The sequence below is a fragment of the Macaca nemestrina genome, chromosome 18 (genome assembly GCF_043159975.1).
Source record: "Macaca nemestrina isolate mMacNem1 chromosome 18, mMacNem.hap1, whole genome shotgun sequence".
Classification (NCBI taxonomy): Eukaryota; Metazoa; Chordata; class Mammalia; order Primates; family Cercopithecidae; genus Macaca; species Macaca nemestrina.
Window position 1 is genome coordinate 12,398,795 of NC_092142.1, and position 16,159 is coordinate 12,414,953.

Here is a 16,159-nt window from a genome sequence, read left to right on the forward strand (position 1 = left end):
CTTGGCCTCCCAAAGTGCTAGGATTATAGGTGTGAGTCACTATGCCTGGCCCTGAGCCTATTTTTATATCTGAATTTTAATTAATATTTGTCTTATTTATATTGATAGTTGTTGAGAGCACTGCCTAGGCCATAGTAAACAATATGTTAGCACCATCATCATCATTGTCATGAACCTGACAGTGGGGAGACGTGGTGAGCATGGGGTGTGAGCTTTGGTGTCAGACATACTTACCTTCATGCTTACTTCAGCCACAAATCACCAGTTACTAGCTGTGTAATTTTGGACTGACCTAGCTCCTTTAAGCCTCTCATGCACCATCTGGAAAATCAGATGATAATAATGATACTCACTTCCTAGGGTTATAGTCAGGATTAGCTGTAATAATATTTGCTTGGGACACCCAGTAAGAACGTAATAAACTCAATACACTTTTTTTCTAATGATTAGACATACCTGTGTTTTTTGACAATTACTAGTAACTGAAGGCTGGAAGGATTGCCTCATTAATTCCTTCATTCAACGGGTATTTATTTGTAGAGCACTATGTTGGCATTGGCGATGCAAATTGGATGAGATGGTTGCTGTCTTCAAGAAATTCAAAATTGAATCTGGGAGTTGGACATGTAAATTGTGGACAATTATGGTGACCTGTAATGAATATTAGTTGTCATAGAGGTGACACCAGGGTTGTTAGTGGTCAGATAGGTGGGATAGGAATTTTAGGCAGAGGGAATAGCAGATGTGAAGGTGCAGGGATGTGGGGCACAATGGTGGGGTGTGTGGATGAGTGTTGTTTGGTTTGGGAGACAGGTGGGAAGTCAGCAGGGAAGTATTTGAATGCCATCAGTTAGGGCATTATTTCTTTTTTTATTTTTGAGACAGAGTTTTGCTTTTGTTGATCAGGCTAGAGTACAATGACGCAATCTTGGCTCACTGCAACCTCCGCCTCCAAGGTTCAAGCGATTCTCCTGCCTCCGCCTCCGGAGAGGCGCCCGCCACCATGCCTGGCTAATTTTTGTATTTTTTGTAGAGATAGGGTTTCACCATGTTGGCCAGGCTGGTCTCAAACTCCTGACCTTGTGATCTGCCTGCCTCAGCCTCCCAAAGTGCTGAGATTACAGGTGTGAGCCACCGTGCCTGTCAGGGCATTATTTCTTAAACTTAGGCCATCATGTACCATTTTCACCATTTTTGCCATTTCTGTGTTCCATCTGAGCCAGAGGTTGGCTTGAAGTGGAATTCTAAGGCACTGTCTACTGTGGTCTGGGTCTGGTTATATTTTTTCCTGACACATATAAATGTTTATCTGTGTTCCCCTAAAATCATGTCATATACTGTGAACCCATAGCATGGTGTGGTGCCAGTTGGTAAAAAAGAAAGAAAGAAAATGACACAGTCAGATTTGCATTTCAGGGAGATAGCTTCTGCCCAGGATGCATGGGTTGGGGTGGGTGGAGGTGGGTGGGGTGAGACGGAGTCTGGGAGATCCAGGGTTGGAGGGCTGAGTGAAGCGGGGACTGGGGAAGAGACAGAAGGATTGAGGTTCAGGACTGAGCCTTGATGAGATTCAGTGATTACCCGAATGTGGAGGCTGAGAAATAATGCCATGGCTCTACTATGGAAGCTTTGCTCAAAATGGCAAAGCCAAATAGCCAGCAAACATATATTAGGGAAAAAAAGACACCGAAATTCACTAGTAGTCAAGGAAATGCAAATTAAAGCAACAGTGAGCTGCCTACTTTTCACCCACCAGACTGACAAAATCTCAAAACAACAGTCAAGATTATTGTTAGTGGCCAGGCACGGTGGCTCATGCCTCCAATCCCAGCACTTTGGGAGGCTGAGGGGGGTAGATTGCTTGAGGCCAGGAGTTCGAGACCGCCTGGTCAATGTGGTGAAATCCCGTCTCTACTGGAAAAAAAAAAAAAAAAAATATATATATATATATATATTATATGTATTTATATTTATATATAATATATAATTAGCTATATATATATTTTTATATGTATTTATATTTATATATAATATATAATTAGCTATATATATATATTTTTATATGTATTTATATTTATATATAATATATAATTAGCTATATATATATATTTTTATATGTATTTATATTTATATATAATATATAATTAGCTATATATATATTTTTATATGTATTTATATTTATATATAATATATAATTAGCTATATATATATATTTTTATATGTATTTATATTTATATATAATATATAATTAGCTATATATATATTTTTATATGTATTTATATTTATATATAATATATAATTAGCTATATATATATATTTTTATATGTATTTATATTTATATATAATATACAATTAGCTATATATATATATATATATTTTTTAGCAAGACAGAGGAGAAAAGGGTGGTCTCATGCACTGCTGGCCAGAAAGCAGGAATGAAAATAAATATATATTGGTTTTTAAATTTTTTATTTTTATTTATTATTTATGTATTTAATTTTGAGATGGAGTCCCGCTCTGTTGCCCAGCCTGGAGTGCAGTGGCATGATCTTGGCTCACTGCAACCTCTGCCTCCCAGGTTGAAGGGATTCTCTGTCTCAGCCTCCCGAGTAGCTGGGATTACAGGTACGCACCGCCATATCCGGCTAATTTTTTTTGTTTTATATTTTTGTAGAGACAGGGTTTCACCGTGTTGCCCAGGCTGGTCTTGAACTCCTGAGCTCAGGCAGTCTACCTGCTTCATCCTCCCAAAGTGCTAGGATTACAGGCATGAGCCACCGTGCCTGGCCTTTATTTTATTTTTATTTATTAAGAAAATGTTTTTAAAGATGGATCTCATTATATTGCCCAGGCTGGCTTTGAACTCCTGGCCTCAAGTGATCCTCCCTCCTCAAACTCCCAAATAGCTGGGACTCTAGGTACATGCCACTGTGCCTGACTGAGTTCTTATTTTTTTAAAGCAAGCTTTTGATTTGAATTTTTTGTTCTCCCACACTGTGGACTTTGATCAGACTTGGAGATCCCGTTGGCAATTGGCTTCATGTGATTTTTCGTTTCTCATTTATTCATGTCTGTATCCAGGGGCTCTTGTTTTTCTCCACTCCCTTTTTCCCTTTTGATTTACCGGCTCCTTCAGCAGATTCCTTCTCAGTGCCAGCACCTGTGCCTGATTTTGACATTCCTCATCTGCCAAGAGCATCCAGGCAGCATTTGCATCTAGACCAAGAGCTGGAGATCTGTCTATGCCAGGGCGGACAATTATTGTTTATATTAGTAACATTTGAGAATTATCAGAGCCAGGCGTGGTGGCTCATGCTTGTAATCCGAGCACTTTGGAAGGCCGAGGTGTGCAGATCACCTGAGGTTGGGAGTTCGAGACCCACCTGACCGACGTGGAGAAACCCCGTCTCTACTAAAAATATGAAATCAGCTGGGTGGTGGCGCATGCCTGTAATCCTAGCTTCTTGGGAGGCTGAGGCAGAAGAATTCCTTGAACCCGGGAGGTTGAGGCAGAAGAATTGCTTGAATCCGGGAGGCAGAGGTTGTGGTGAGCCGAGATCACACCATTACACTCCAGCCTGGGCGACAAGAATGAAACTCCATCTCAAAAAAAAAAAAAAGAAAAGAAAAAGAAAATCATCAGAAATTATGATTTACCATTTAAAGATAGGTTATTTTTCCATTTTCTGGTTCCTCTGTACAAAGATTAATTTGATTCTTTGTATATACCTTTCTGCTATTCTCAAACCTTCACACTTATGGTACCTTGAAAACTGCTGCCTTGTGAGTTATCACTGTTGCCAAGCATGAATTTTTTTTTTACTTTTTGATCAACTATTTTATTTTGGGGAGAGGGGGAGGGTCCCTTTTTTTCTGTCCTATATGTTCTCCTTCCCTTTGGGTTGCTTATGTTAATGACCAAGAATTATTTGTTCTATATTTTCCCATGCTTACACAATTATTTACAAATAAAATAGCCATGTATATATATACACACATATATAGCCTTTATTGCCATTGTTTTACAAAAATGGAATCATACATAATGCTCTGCATTTTTATTTTTTCTCTTGGTACTCCTGCGTTGAAACATTTCCAAGGTATAGTTCTTTTGGAGACAGTGTCTCACTCTGTCGCCAGACTGGAGTGCCATGGTGTGATCTTAGCTCATTGCAACTCCCTGGTTCAAGCGATTCTCCTGCCTCAGCCTCCTGAGTAGCTGGGATTACAGGCACATGCCACCATGCCCGGCTAATTTTTGTATTTTAGTAGAGATGGAGTTTCACTGTGTTGGCCAGGATGGTCTCGATCTCCTGACCTTGTGATCCGCCCGCCTCAGCCTCCCAAAGTGCTGGGATTACAGGTGTGAGCCACCATGCCCGGCTTTTTTTTTTTTTTGAGACGGAGCCTTGGTCTGTTGCCTAGGTTGAAGTGCAGTGACGCGATCTTGGCTCACTGTAAGGTCCGCCTCCCAGGTTCATAGCATTCTCCTGCCTCAGCCTCCCAAGTAGCTGGGACTACAGGCACCCGCCACCACACCTGGCTAATTTTTTGTATTTTTAGTAGAGACGGGGTTTCACCATGTTAGCCAGGATGATCTCCTGACCTCGTGATCCGCCTGCCTCGGCCTCCCAAAGTGCTGGCATTACAGGCGTGAGCCACCACACCCGGCCTCCAAGTTACAGTTCTAATAATTCTTTTTATTTATTTACTTTTTGGGGACAGAATGTTGCTCTGTCACCCAGGCTGAAGTGCAGTGGTGCAGTCTTGGCTCACTGCAATCTCCACTTCCCGGGTTCAAGTGTTTCTCCTGCCTCAGCCTCCCAAGTGGCTGGGATTACAGGTGGGCGCCACCACACCCGACTTTTTTTTTTGTATTTTTAGTAGAAATGGGATTTCACCATTTTAATCAGGCTGGTCTCAAACTCCTGACCTCGGGTGATCCGCCTGCCTTGGCCTCCCAAAGTGCTGGGATTACAGGTGTGAGCTACTGCGCCTGACCTGTATTGTTTTTTTTAAGCACAACTGAGAGCATACTTAACATACAGTTCCCTATCCTGCTTATTTTTCATCTTATGTTATAAAGATATTGACTTATCAGTATAAGCTCTTGGTAAGCATTTTTAAGACCTAAATAGGTATTGTTTATCTAACCAGTTTCCCAAGTGTTAAATATTTAGGCAGTTTCTAACTTTTTTTTTTTTTTAAAGACAAGGTCTTGCTCTGTCACCCATGCTAAAGTGCATTGGTGTGATCCTGGCTCACCGTAGCCTCCACTTCCTGGGCTCAAGAAACCCTCCTGTCTCAGCTTCCTGAGTAGCTGGGACTACAGGCATGCACAGCCACACCCAGGGCTAATTTTTTTATTTTTTGTAGAGACAGGGTTTCAGGCCACTGTGCCTGAAATCTTAACTCTTTAAAAAATTTATTTATTTATTTATTTATTTATTTATTTATTTATTTTTTAGGATAGAGACAAGGTTTTGCTTTGTTGCCCAGGCTGGTTTCAAACTCCTGGCCTCAAGTGATCTGCCCCCCTCGGCCTCCCAAATTGCTAGGATTGCAGGTGTAAGCCACTGCGCCCCACCTATTCTTAGATTTTTATCTGATTTGTAGATTATAGTCTAGGATTGATTTCTGCTACTGAAATTCATGGATTAAGGATGTAAATCTTTTTGAAAAGTTAATTAAACATAAATATAGCTCATGGCCCATTTCTTCTTCTTTTTTGTTTTCTTTTCTTTTCTTTTTTTTTTTTTGAGACAGAGTATCACTCCGTTGCCCAGCCTGGAGTGCAGTGGTGCCATCTCAGTTCACTGCAACCTCTGCCTCCTGGGTTCAAGCGATTATCCTGTCTCAGCCTCCTGAGTAGCTGGGATTATAGGCGCTCGCCACCATGCCCAGCTAATTTTTGTATTTTTAGTAGAGATGGGGTTTTGCCATGTTGGCCAGGCTGGTCTGGAACTTCTGACCTCAGGTGATCTTCCTGTCTCGGCCTCCCAAAGTGCTGAGATTACAGGTGTGAGCCACTGAACCTGGCCTCATGGCCCATTTCAAATGATTGTCATGTAATGGCCTTGTACTTACTGTCTTCAATCTGAGATACGGCTCATACTGTTGACTGAATGATTTTCATTGGTACAGCAGACTCCATTCCAGCTAACATTGGAATTTTACAAATGAGGATAATCTAGTCCATTTTCATGACTGGACTTGGTTTTCTCAAAAAGGCTCCAGTAAAGCTGTAACATAGTAAAAGAATTGCCAGGCACGGTGGCTCACACCTGGAATCCCAGCACTTTGGGAGGCTGGGGCTGGCGGCTCACAAGTCAGGAGTTCGAGATCAGCCTGGCCAACACAATGAAACCCGATCTCTACAAAAAAATTAAAAAAAATTAGCTGGGCGTGGTGGCGCGCACCTGTAATCCCAGCTACTTGGGAGGCTGGGTCAGGACAATTGCTTGAACTCAGGAGACAGAGGTCAGTGAGCCGAGATCGTGCCACTGCACTTCAGCTTGGGCAACATAGCGAGACTCTGACTCAAAAAAAAAAAAGTATCAAGTAAATAGGTCCTTTTGTTACAAGGTTAATTTGATGCAGTTTATAAAAATTCAGCATTCATAGCTGATCCTGTTGTTCTAATATTTGCCATGCAGAAGTATAGGATTCTTAGGAATCTTTTACTAGATGAGTGTGGCAGATTAAGCAGTCTTGAAATATAGGACAGGCTGTGCTTCGTGTCTCACTTCTGTAATCCTAGCACTTTGGAAGGCCAAGGTGGGCAAATCACTTGAGGTCAGGAGTTCGAGATCAGCCTGGCCAACATGGTAAAACCCTGTCTCTACTAAAAATACGAAAAAATTGGCCAGGCATGGTGGCACGTGCCTGTAATCCTAGCTACTCCAGAGGCTGAGGCAGGAGAATCTTGAACCTGGGAGGCGGAGGTTACAGTGAGCCAAGATCACGTCACTGCACTCCAGCCTGGGGAACAGAGTGAGGCTCCATCTCAAAAAAAAAAAAAAAAAAAAAAAAAAAAAAGATAAGACAAAGCTAATGAAAACAAACGCTTGCTGAATCTTAACAGAAAACGGGTTGAGCGGGTGCAGTGTCCAGCTGTGCTGATGTTGGTGGACAGTTTTAAATGCAGCAGAAGGAAGTTACTTCATTTTCCATTCACAACTCTTTTGCTACTTTGTCACACTTTTACTGAGCACCTGGGGAGGAAGTTTTTTTTTTTTTTTAAAACAGCTTTATTGAGGTCTAGTTTATATGCCATTAAAATTGTAAGTATACAATTCAGTGATTTTTTTTTCTTTTAATTCAGTGATTTTTGTGCTTTTTTTTCTTTTCTTTGAGGCAGAGTTTCGCTGCTGTTGCCCAGGCTGGAGTACAGTGGCACCATCTTGGCTCACTGAATGCCGGGTTCAAGCGATTCTCCAGTCTCAGCCTCCGGAGTAGCTGGGATTACAGGGGCCTGCCACCACGCCTGGCTAATTTTTGTATTTTTAATAGAGAGGGAGTTTCACCATGTTGGCCAGGCTGGTCTCGAACTGCTGACCTCAGGTGATCCGCCCACCTCAGCCTTCCAAAGTGTTGGGATTACAGGTGTGATCCACTGTGCCCAGCTGATTTTTGTGCTTTTTAATACATTTATAGAGTTGTGCAACCATCATGACAATTCAGTTTTAGAGCATTTCCATTATCCCCCCAAATTCCCTTGTGCTAGTTAACAATCCCTAATTTCAACCCCAGCCTTAGAGAAGCACTAATTAAATGACTTTCTGTTTCTATATCCAAATGTTCCTTGACTTATGATGGGGTTATGTCCTGATAATCCTGTCGTAGAGTCAAAAAATCATAAATTGAACCATGGTTATGTTGAGGACTGTCTGTATTTACCATTCTTAGACGTTTCATGGAATTTACAATGTGTGGTGTTTTGGGTCTGGCTTCCTTCCTCTAGCATAATATTTTCAAGGTTCTTCCATGTTGTAGCATGGATCAGTACCTTATTCCTTTTTTTTTTTTTTTTGAGACTGAGTCTCTCTCTGTTGCCCAAGGTGGAGTGCAGTGGTGTGATCTCGGCTCACACTGCAACCTATGCCCCCTGGGTTCAAGGAATTCTCCTGCTTCAGCCTCCCCAGTAGCTGGAATTACAGGTGCCCGCCGTAACGCCCAACTAATTTTTGTGTTTTTAGTAGAGATGAGATTTCACCATGTTGGCCAGGCTGGTCTTGAACTCCTGACCTCAAGTGGTCCGCCTGCCTTGGCCTCCCAAAGTGCTGGGATCATAGATGTGAGCTACTGCGCCCCACCTGACTGGTGCTTTTTAAAAAATTAAAATATTCACTGTTGTTAAGTGACCCGCTTATTGAAAATACTATTCCTAGTTCATTACCTTGGAATGGAAGTTTGGTGAGATAAAATGGCAAGGAGGCAGCTGACGTCTGCAGTGAAGCCGGAGTGTCTGCAGCACAGAGTATTCTGGGTACCTCCAGCCTTCTCAACAAAGTGAGACTCTGTCTTTAAAAAAAAAAAAAAAAAGGGAGCTGCGCATGGTAGTGCATGCCTGTAGCCTCAGTTACTTGGTCAGCTGAGGTGGGAGGATTGTTTGGGGGAGGTTGAGGCTGCAGTGAGCCATGATCACACTGCCACACTCCAGCCTGGGCAACAACAGAGCCAGACCCTGCCTCAAAAAAAAAAAAAAAAGAAAAAGAAAATAAAGAACTGTACTAAAGCTAGTGCCCCTTTCATTTTTTGGGAATTATCATCTACTGCTTCCCATATAAGATGGGAAGCAGTGGAAAGCCTTAGTGTGACCTAGTGTATGATATAGTTATCAGTTGGTACGTCCAAGATGTGCCCATCAGAAGCTAAAGAGTGGATTCCTGTGCTTAGACAGGTGTGTTCTACTTGATTCCCTAGTTTTAACTGATCTGGATTTGAATGACAAATTACACGAAATCTCCTGAGATGCATCTCCCACCAAAATGTACATCATGTTCATAATCTTGAGTTCCCCGACTGGAGAGACCGTGTCGGTCACATTCTCTATAGCAACCAGGCGTGGTGCTAAGTGCACGGAAGCTCACAGTTAGCAAGAGCAGGCAGCCCTGGAAATCAGACCATTAACAGAAGAGTGGCGAGTGCTGCAGTAGAAAGAAACTCAGAATGAGGAAACATTCAGAAAGGCTTCCTGGAGGAGAGAATACGTGAGCTAAGTCTTGTTTTTTTCTTTTGAGACTGAGTTTCGCTCTTATTGCCCAGGCTAGAATACAATGGCACGATCTCGGCTCACTGCAGCCTCCGCCTCCTAGATTCATGTGATTCTCCTGCCTCAGCCTCCAGAGTAGCTGGGATTATAAGCATGTGCCACCACACCCAGCTCATTTTTTTGTATTTTTTTTAAGTAGAAATGGAGTTTCACCATGTTGGCCAGGTTGGTCTCGAACTCCTGACCCCAGTTGATCCACCCCCGCCTTGGCCTTCCAAAGTGCTGGGATTACAAGTGTGAGCCATCACGCCCAGCCAAAGTCTGTCTTGAATGACCAGTAGATACGTGCTCAGGAGGTGGAAAGGGCATATGGGGAGGGTGTTAACTAAAACGGCCTTTGGCAAGGAAGGCATCATAATGATCTAATTATAGGACTAGCATCCACCTGGGTATTCACGCAGTGTTAGGTTAGTTGTGACCTGTGTGCCTCTGTGACACAGTACTGATGATGTAATCCAAACCTTGGGGACTGGGTTTGTGCAGTTCACCTGCATTCCATTCCTCTTAGGGCCCTAGTTTTATCTAGAGCTGGCTGGGCAGTTACTGACTTGTGCATTGGAACTAAGCAAACGGATAGCAATTGTTGAGTTGATTGCTGTATTTGCAGAAGATTCTTTTAAAGATAGAGGCTTTGGTTAATTACAGAGAACTCTCAACACACCCCAGAGTTTTTTTGTTTTTGTTTTTGTTTTTTTCTCTCTTTCTGAGACAGATGCCTGATCTGGGTCAATGTTGCTCTGTGCCATGGTTTTGGTTTCTGTGGTATTTAGAGAGTTTTGGTGGATGTCCCAGCTTTGAGGAAGCCTTAAAATATGTGCCTATGAGGCTGGACACAGTGGTTCATACCTGTAACCCCAGCACTTTGAGAGGCCAAGGCGGGCGGATCACCTGAGATCAGGAGTTGGAGACCAGCCTGGCCAACATGGCGAAACCCCATCTCTACTAAAATACAAACATTAGCCAGGTGTGATGGAGGGCACCTGTAATCCCAGCTACATGGGAGGCTGAGGCAGGAGAATCGCTTGGACCTGGGAGGCGGAGGTTGCAGTGAGCTGAGATTGTGCCATTGTACTCCAGCCTGGGCAACAAGAACAAAACTTCATCTCAAAAAAAAAAAAAAAAGTGCCTGTGTGTACAGAGACTAGCGTATGCACATCTATAATAATTAAGAGTGTTATCTGCCCAGCAAAGAGGCTTGTTTCAATGTGGGGGAGTATTCTGGGATCTTTGGTTCAAGGCTAATCATTCATTTACCTACTACTTACCCACTGGAAAAACATTTGTGGGGCACACACTGTGTACCAGGTACTGAGCTCGGTGCCAGGGATCCAGCAAAAATAAGATAGAAGGTGAAAACCAAGCAGTGTGGTTGAGGGGCAGTATCAGATTTGTGATGCCTAATAGGCTTCCTTCTGTGGAGGGCCAGCTTTGGTCATCTGCTAGTGGTGGCCTACAATGCTGGGATCGATTAGGATGTCTGTCATGGGTATAGAATACAATGGAAAGGCATGAATGCTGTGGATTTGCTGATGCTGTGTTAGGGTTGTATGGCGTAGACAGAATGACGAGTGAAGATTCAGTAAGGGAGCTAGAGGACTTTTATCTTAGAATAAAGGATGTTCGTCTTGGTGATATGGGGGATGGAGGAAACTACATTAGATCAGCTTACGAGGATGGGGTTCAGGTACGGATGTTGCTGCTTATTATGCAGTTTTCAGGAGGTCACTTAAATGTCCTTAGCCTCAGCTTCTTCAAGTGTAAAATGGAGATAATAATACCTGCCTCATCTATATAGTGTTGATGAGAAGAGTAAAATAATGGGTATGAAAATATTTTACTACGCACAGAGTGATAAACACCTGGAGTATTGTTACCATGGGTGTTGGGATGGGTGGAGCACCTATCTTTCCAGCCTGCTGCCCTTGTCATATCCAGCTCGTAATTCCAAGGCTACCTTCATTCAGCCCACAGATTCTAAGACTGTCCTTGCCCCATCACCACCTGCCATCTCATCCTGTCTTATTTTCTTCTAAGTTCTGATTAACTGAAATGGTCTCGTTAACTTATTTGTGTATCTCCCTTTGCTAGAAACATGCACATGAGTGAGGCAGAAACCTTGCCTGTCTCACTCCCACCATCATCTCCTCAGAGCCTAGAACAGTGCCGGCATATGGCAGACATTCAGAATTTCTTAACATTTGTTGCATGAGTGAATGGAAAGGGCTCAGAAGTCCACAGACCCAATTGGGCAGAGGCTCAGGAGCCCTGAGAAGATTGCTAAGATCAAGTGCAGTTGCTGTGACCTCATCTCTTTGTTCCTGAATCTCCTATTTCTCTGGTTATTGAGAAACAAATTCAATTAAATGCACAGTAATTGTAACTTAATTGAAAATTCCATCAACTCACGATCTGAGTTCACAATGTTCTTACAACAGAATAAAGAACAAGAATCAGAATTCATATTATTATTATTTTTAGAGCATGTAATCTCATATAACAGAATAAAGAATGAGACTCAGAATTCATATATTTTTTTCAGAGCATGTAACAGGCCATGAAATTACACAATGTTTCCAATTTGGCAGCCTGGTGAATTCAGTCTCCAAAAACATAATCTTGTTCCTTAAACTACATGTAATATGAATTAGAGTTAAAACTTGTGAATTGGATGCAATTAACATCCAACCGCTCCCCACACGGAACTGATTGGGTTTTAACTTGTCCCCCTCTGCACCCCTGCCAGCTGGCACTCGTCCCTGTTCCCATGTTCCTTGTGAATTGTTACTGTGCCCGTCTGATGCATATGGGTAGACTGTGCTGGGCATCCTGAGCTCTGTGAAATGAACATCATATACAGGAGGTGTGTGGAGTGGCGCAGGTCAGTTACCCAGCCTGCAAATCCAGGTGTCTCCTGTCTGCTTTCACGTTGAGGTTTACACCTGGCAGCTTACTCACTTCCTGGAGATGCTGGGGCTGCCCTAGTTGCTACTCCCTTTTCTGGGGGGACTGATGAGTCATTGGTTCTCTCACAGGGTCACCTGTCTGTGTGCCCAGTTTGAAGCCGTCCTGCAGCATGGCTTGAAGAGGAGTCGAGGACTGGCACTCACGGCAGCAGCGATCAAGCAGGCAGCAGGCTTTGCCAGCAAAACTGAAACAGGTACCGCTCTGCCTGGCCATAGCTTGGAGGAGCTTGTCTTCCTTCTGTTCTTTTTCTTTTTATTTGTTTTTTAATAGTAGGCAGGGCAGTCATCGAGTAGGACTTGGTGGGGTGGTATGTGCGCACAGAAATCCATGTCTTAATAGTAGTCAAAACGTAATGGTGTTGTCTGGCATCTTAATTTAAATGAAATCATCTTTTGCGCAGAATTCTCAGAGCCACATGGTACAGTCTCCTCTGGGTTTGGGGCCCTGCAGCACACTGGTTTATTTCACCAGTGTGGCGTCCTGGTTGCTGGGAAATTAATAATCTGTTTTAATTTGATGACTGAGGATAGCATGGCATTTCATAATTAAATGTCGTCAGCACCAGCAACAGAAACCCCAGAGGTTCTGTTATCTTCCAATTTAATGTTGGAAAAACATTTCCATGTGAATGACAAGCATAATGCTAAATAATAACTATTAACGCTTAGTACTTTGTGCAAGACTTGCACTTTGATGTAAATTAACTCATTCCATTCTTCGAGAGCCCTGTGAGTAGCAGGACTGTTATTACTGCCACTGTACAGATGAGGAAGCTGTTCACAGTGATCTGCTTTGGAGCTGAACCTGGAAGTGGATCATGTCATGTAACAAATGTCCGGTGGTCTCCTGCTCCCCTGAGCTTTCAGTTCCAGCCCTGGCCGCGGCTGCTGCTGGGAATCCAGGAATCTTTGTTATCACTATGTTGGTGTCATTGCTGAGTAAAATGTGTTGTCTTTTGCTGGTTCCCCTTTCACAGCCAAACGTTCGACCTTGTTGCATTTGGTGGCGGTGTGTGGAAATTCTCTGCTAACAGAATCCTTAGTCTTTCCCTCTCCTTCATGTTGCTGTGTCATCCTTCCTTTTTTTCTCAGCCCTTCTATGTATTTATTTAGTTTTTTAGAGTTGGGGTCTTGCTCTGTTACCCAGGCTGAAGTACAGTGCTGTGATCATGGCTCACTGAAGCCTGGAACTCCTAGGCTCAAGTGATCCCCTTGTCTGAGCCTCTGAAATAGCTGGGACTGCAGGCTTGCACCACCATGCCTGGCTGGTTTTTAAACTTTTATAGAGACAGAGATCTTGTTCTGTTGACCAGGCTGGTCTCAAACTCCTGGGCTCAAGTGATCCTCTCACCTCAGCCTGCCAACTAGCTGGGATTACAAATGTGAGACACCGTGCCTGGCTCCAGCAGTTCTTTTTTTTTTTTTAATTATTAAGATTATTTTATTGGTACATAATATTTGTACATTTGTATGAAGTACCTGTGTTTTTTTTTTTTTTGAGACGGAGTCTTGCTCTTGTTGCCCAAGCTGGAGTGCAATGGCAACATCTTGGCTCACTGCAACCTCTGCCTCCGGGGTTCAAGCGATTCTCCTGCCTCAGCCTCCCAAGCAGCTGGGATTACAGGTGCCCGCCACCATGCCTTGCTAATTTTTGTATTTTTAGTAGAGACAGGGTTTCACCATGTTGGCCAGGCTGGTCTCGAACTCCTGACCTTGTGATCTGCTCACCTTGGGCTCCCAAAGTGCTGGGATTATAGGTGTGAGCCACTGTGCCCGGCCTTGGTACTTGTGATATTTTGATACATGCCTAGAATGTGTAATGACTTTCAACAGATCTTTGCTTTTTTTTTTTTTCTTTCTTTGGGCAGTCTCCCGGGGCTAGCATAAGCTCAGGCTCCTAGATCTTTGTTTCTTGTTTATTTCACCAGTTACTCATTTTCAGAAATGAAGCAAAGATCTAGGAGCCTCTCTGAGCCTACTCTAGCCCCTGGAGACGGCCTAAAGAAAGAAAAAAAGAAGCAAAGATCTGTTGAAAGTCATACACATTCTAGGCATGTATCAGAATATCACAGGTACCCTATAAATATGTACAAATATTACGTATCAATAAAATAATTTTAATAATTTTTTTTAAAAAAAGATCTGTTGGAGCCAGCCACCGTGGCTCACATTTAGAGTCGCTTGAACCCGGGAGGCGGAGGTTGCAGTGAGCCGAGATCGCGCCACTGCACTCCAGCCTGGGTGACAGAGCGAGACTCGTCTCAAAAAAACAAAACAAAACAAAACAAAAGGGATTCCTGTCCCTGTTGAATTTTCTGTCATGCTTCTGTGCTCCTTCAAAAGCCAGGGAGGGAGGGATCCAGTCTGAGAAAAGTCAGCATCAAGGACTACTTCAGTCCTCGTAGAAATCACTGCCAATGACTTTGGCCGCCACCTGTGTCCTGGATTATGTCTCTGCAGCTTCCCGTCTCCAGGACGACGCCTCCCTGAGTCCCTGTGTGTGAGTGACTTGGTGTTACAGGCTAGGTGAGGAGCTTTGCAGGGATTTAGCTTTTTCCAGAGCCGCCTGCCCTCAGGATTCCTGGGCCCTCACACTTCTTGTTTATATCTCATCTGCCTTTGGAGGAATGACCTTAGAGGAATTGGTGTGAGTAAGCCGGGAGGTTCTTGGTCCACTTCCATCCAACCGAGGGCAGCTGCCGGGTAAGGCAGAGGCAACCTTGGCTTTGAAGTCAGACTGCAAGGGTGAGTCTGAATGGCCTCGGGAAAGTTCTCTCTGAGCCTTCGTTTTTTTCACCTGTAAAGGCGATAGTCTGATAGTCTTGATAGTCTCCCCTAGCTTCAGGGTTTGTCAGGGGGATTCAGTGAGAACCTCATTTGAAGCAGCTGCTTTAGTTCCTCACACCTAATAAATGTTTAACCACTTACCCTCCTCTCCCACCACCCTTTCAACTTTGAACCTCTTCCTCCATCTCATTCCTGCTTAAGGCGCTGACCTTTTGGCCACAAAGAATGGCTCTTTTTGTTGCCACCAGGACTAGAATTCTTACCTTTCTGTTGCTTGGCCCTGGTAATCAAAGAACCACCAACACATTTGCAAGGCATCTCCAGCATTCTGGTTCTGGCCGCCCCTCTCTGTCTTGGTGTGAGTGCTATACCTGCATGGTGGGGAGATGAATGAAAGGGCAGTCTCTGGCTGTTTTCTGCTGATGAGGATGTGCTGAGCAGCCTCCTGCAAATGAGAAGCAGGGAAAAGACCAAACCAGCTTAGCTCATTAGCCGGGCGTGGTGGTGCCCACTTGTAATCCCAGCTACTTGGGAGGCTGAGGCAGGAGAATTATTTGAGCCTGGGAGGCTGAGGTTGCAGTGAGCCGAGATCATGCAATCTGGGAGAAAGGGCGAGGCTCCATCTCTAAAAAAAAAAAAAAAAAAAAAAAAGAAAGAAAAGAAAAATTTGCCTGCCTTTGTCTTACAGAACAAAGGACAGGAGATTCCACTTTACCCTCTCATCATCACACCATATTCAGTTTTCTGTATATCCCACGACGTAGCATGCTTTGTGAAGGCAGGATACCCTGTCTGTTTGCTTTCTCTTGACTCCTAGCATAGTGTCTGCCACTACACAGTTCTTCAATAAAATTATGTTCAATAAACAAATACATCTTGGTTGGAAGGAAGGCTTTATTCATCGTGTGCAGTACTGTATTTCGTGGTTCCTGAGGTACCATATACCAGGATCACTCCAGCATACTACAGGGAAAGTGATTAATTTTTGAGGAACAAAGCAAAAATTAATTAAAAGTGACCCAGAGCTCTACACAGACTTGGCTTGCTGTCGTTGTAGCCACTGGAAACCCAAGTAGCCAGTACAGAATACAGTATGGAAAAATGAATTATTTTCCATTCCACTTGGGAAAGGAGA

General features: G+C 43.4%; 1 protein-coding gene across 6 annotated transcripts in view; it reads left to right on the plus strand.

Moving 5' to 3' along the window:
- LOC105467916 (sorting nexin 29) overlaps window positions 1-16,159 on the plus strand; it is a 590,024-nt gene that overhangs the window by 36,221 nt on the left and 537,644 nt on the right. For 5 of the 6 annotated variants that reach the window (XR_011616096.1, XM_071083656.1, XM_071083659.1 and 2 more), the window contains exon 4: window positions 12,307-12,431. Coding sequence is in view for 3 of the 6 variants with exons in the window: in XM_071083656.1 (XP_070939757.1) it covers window positions 12,307-12,431 (125 nt within the window). In the remaining 3 variants the exon portion in view is untranslated. Of the gene's footprint in view, window positions 1-12,306; window positions 12,432-16,159 lie in introns of those variants that run through there. The other variant, XM_071083658.1, reaches the window with a different exon arrangement.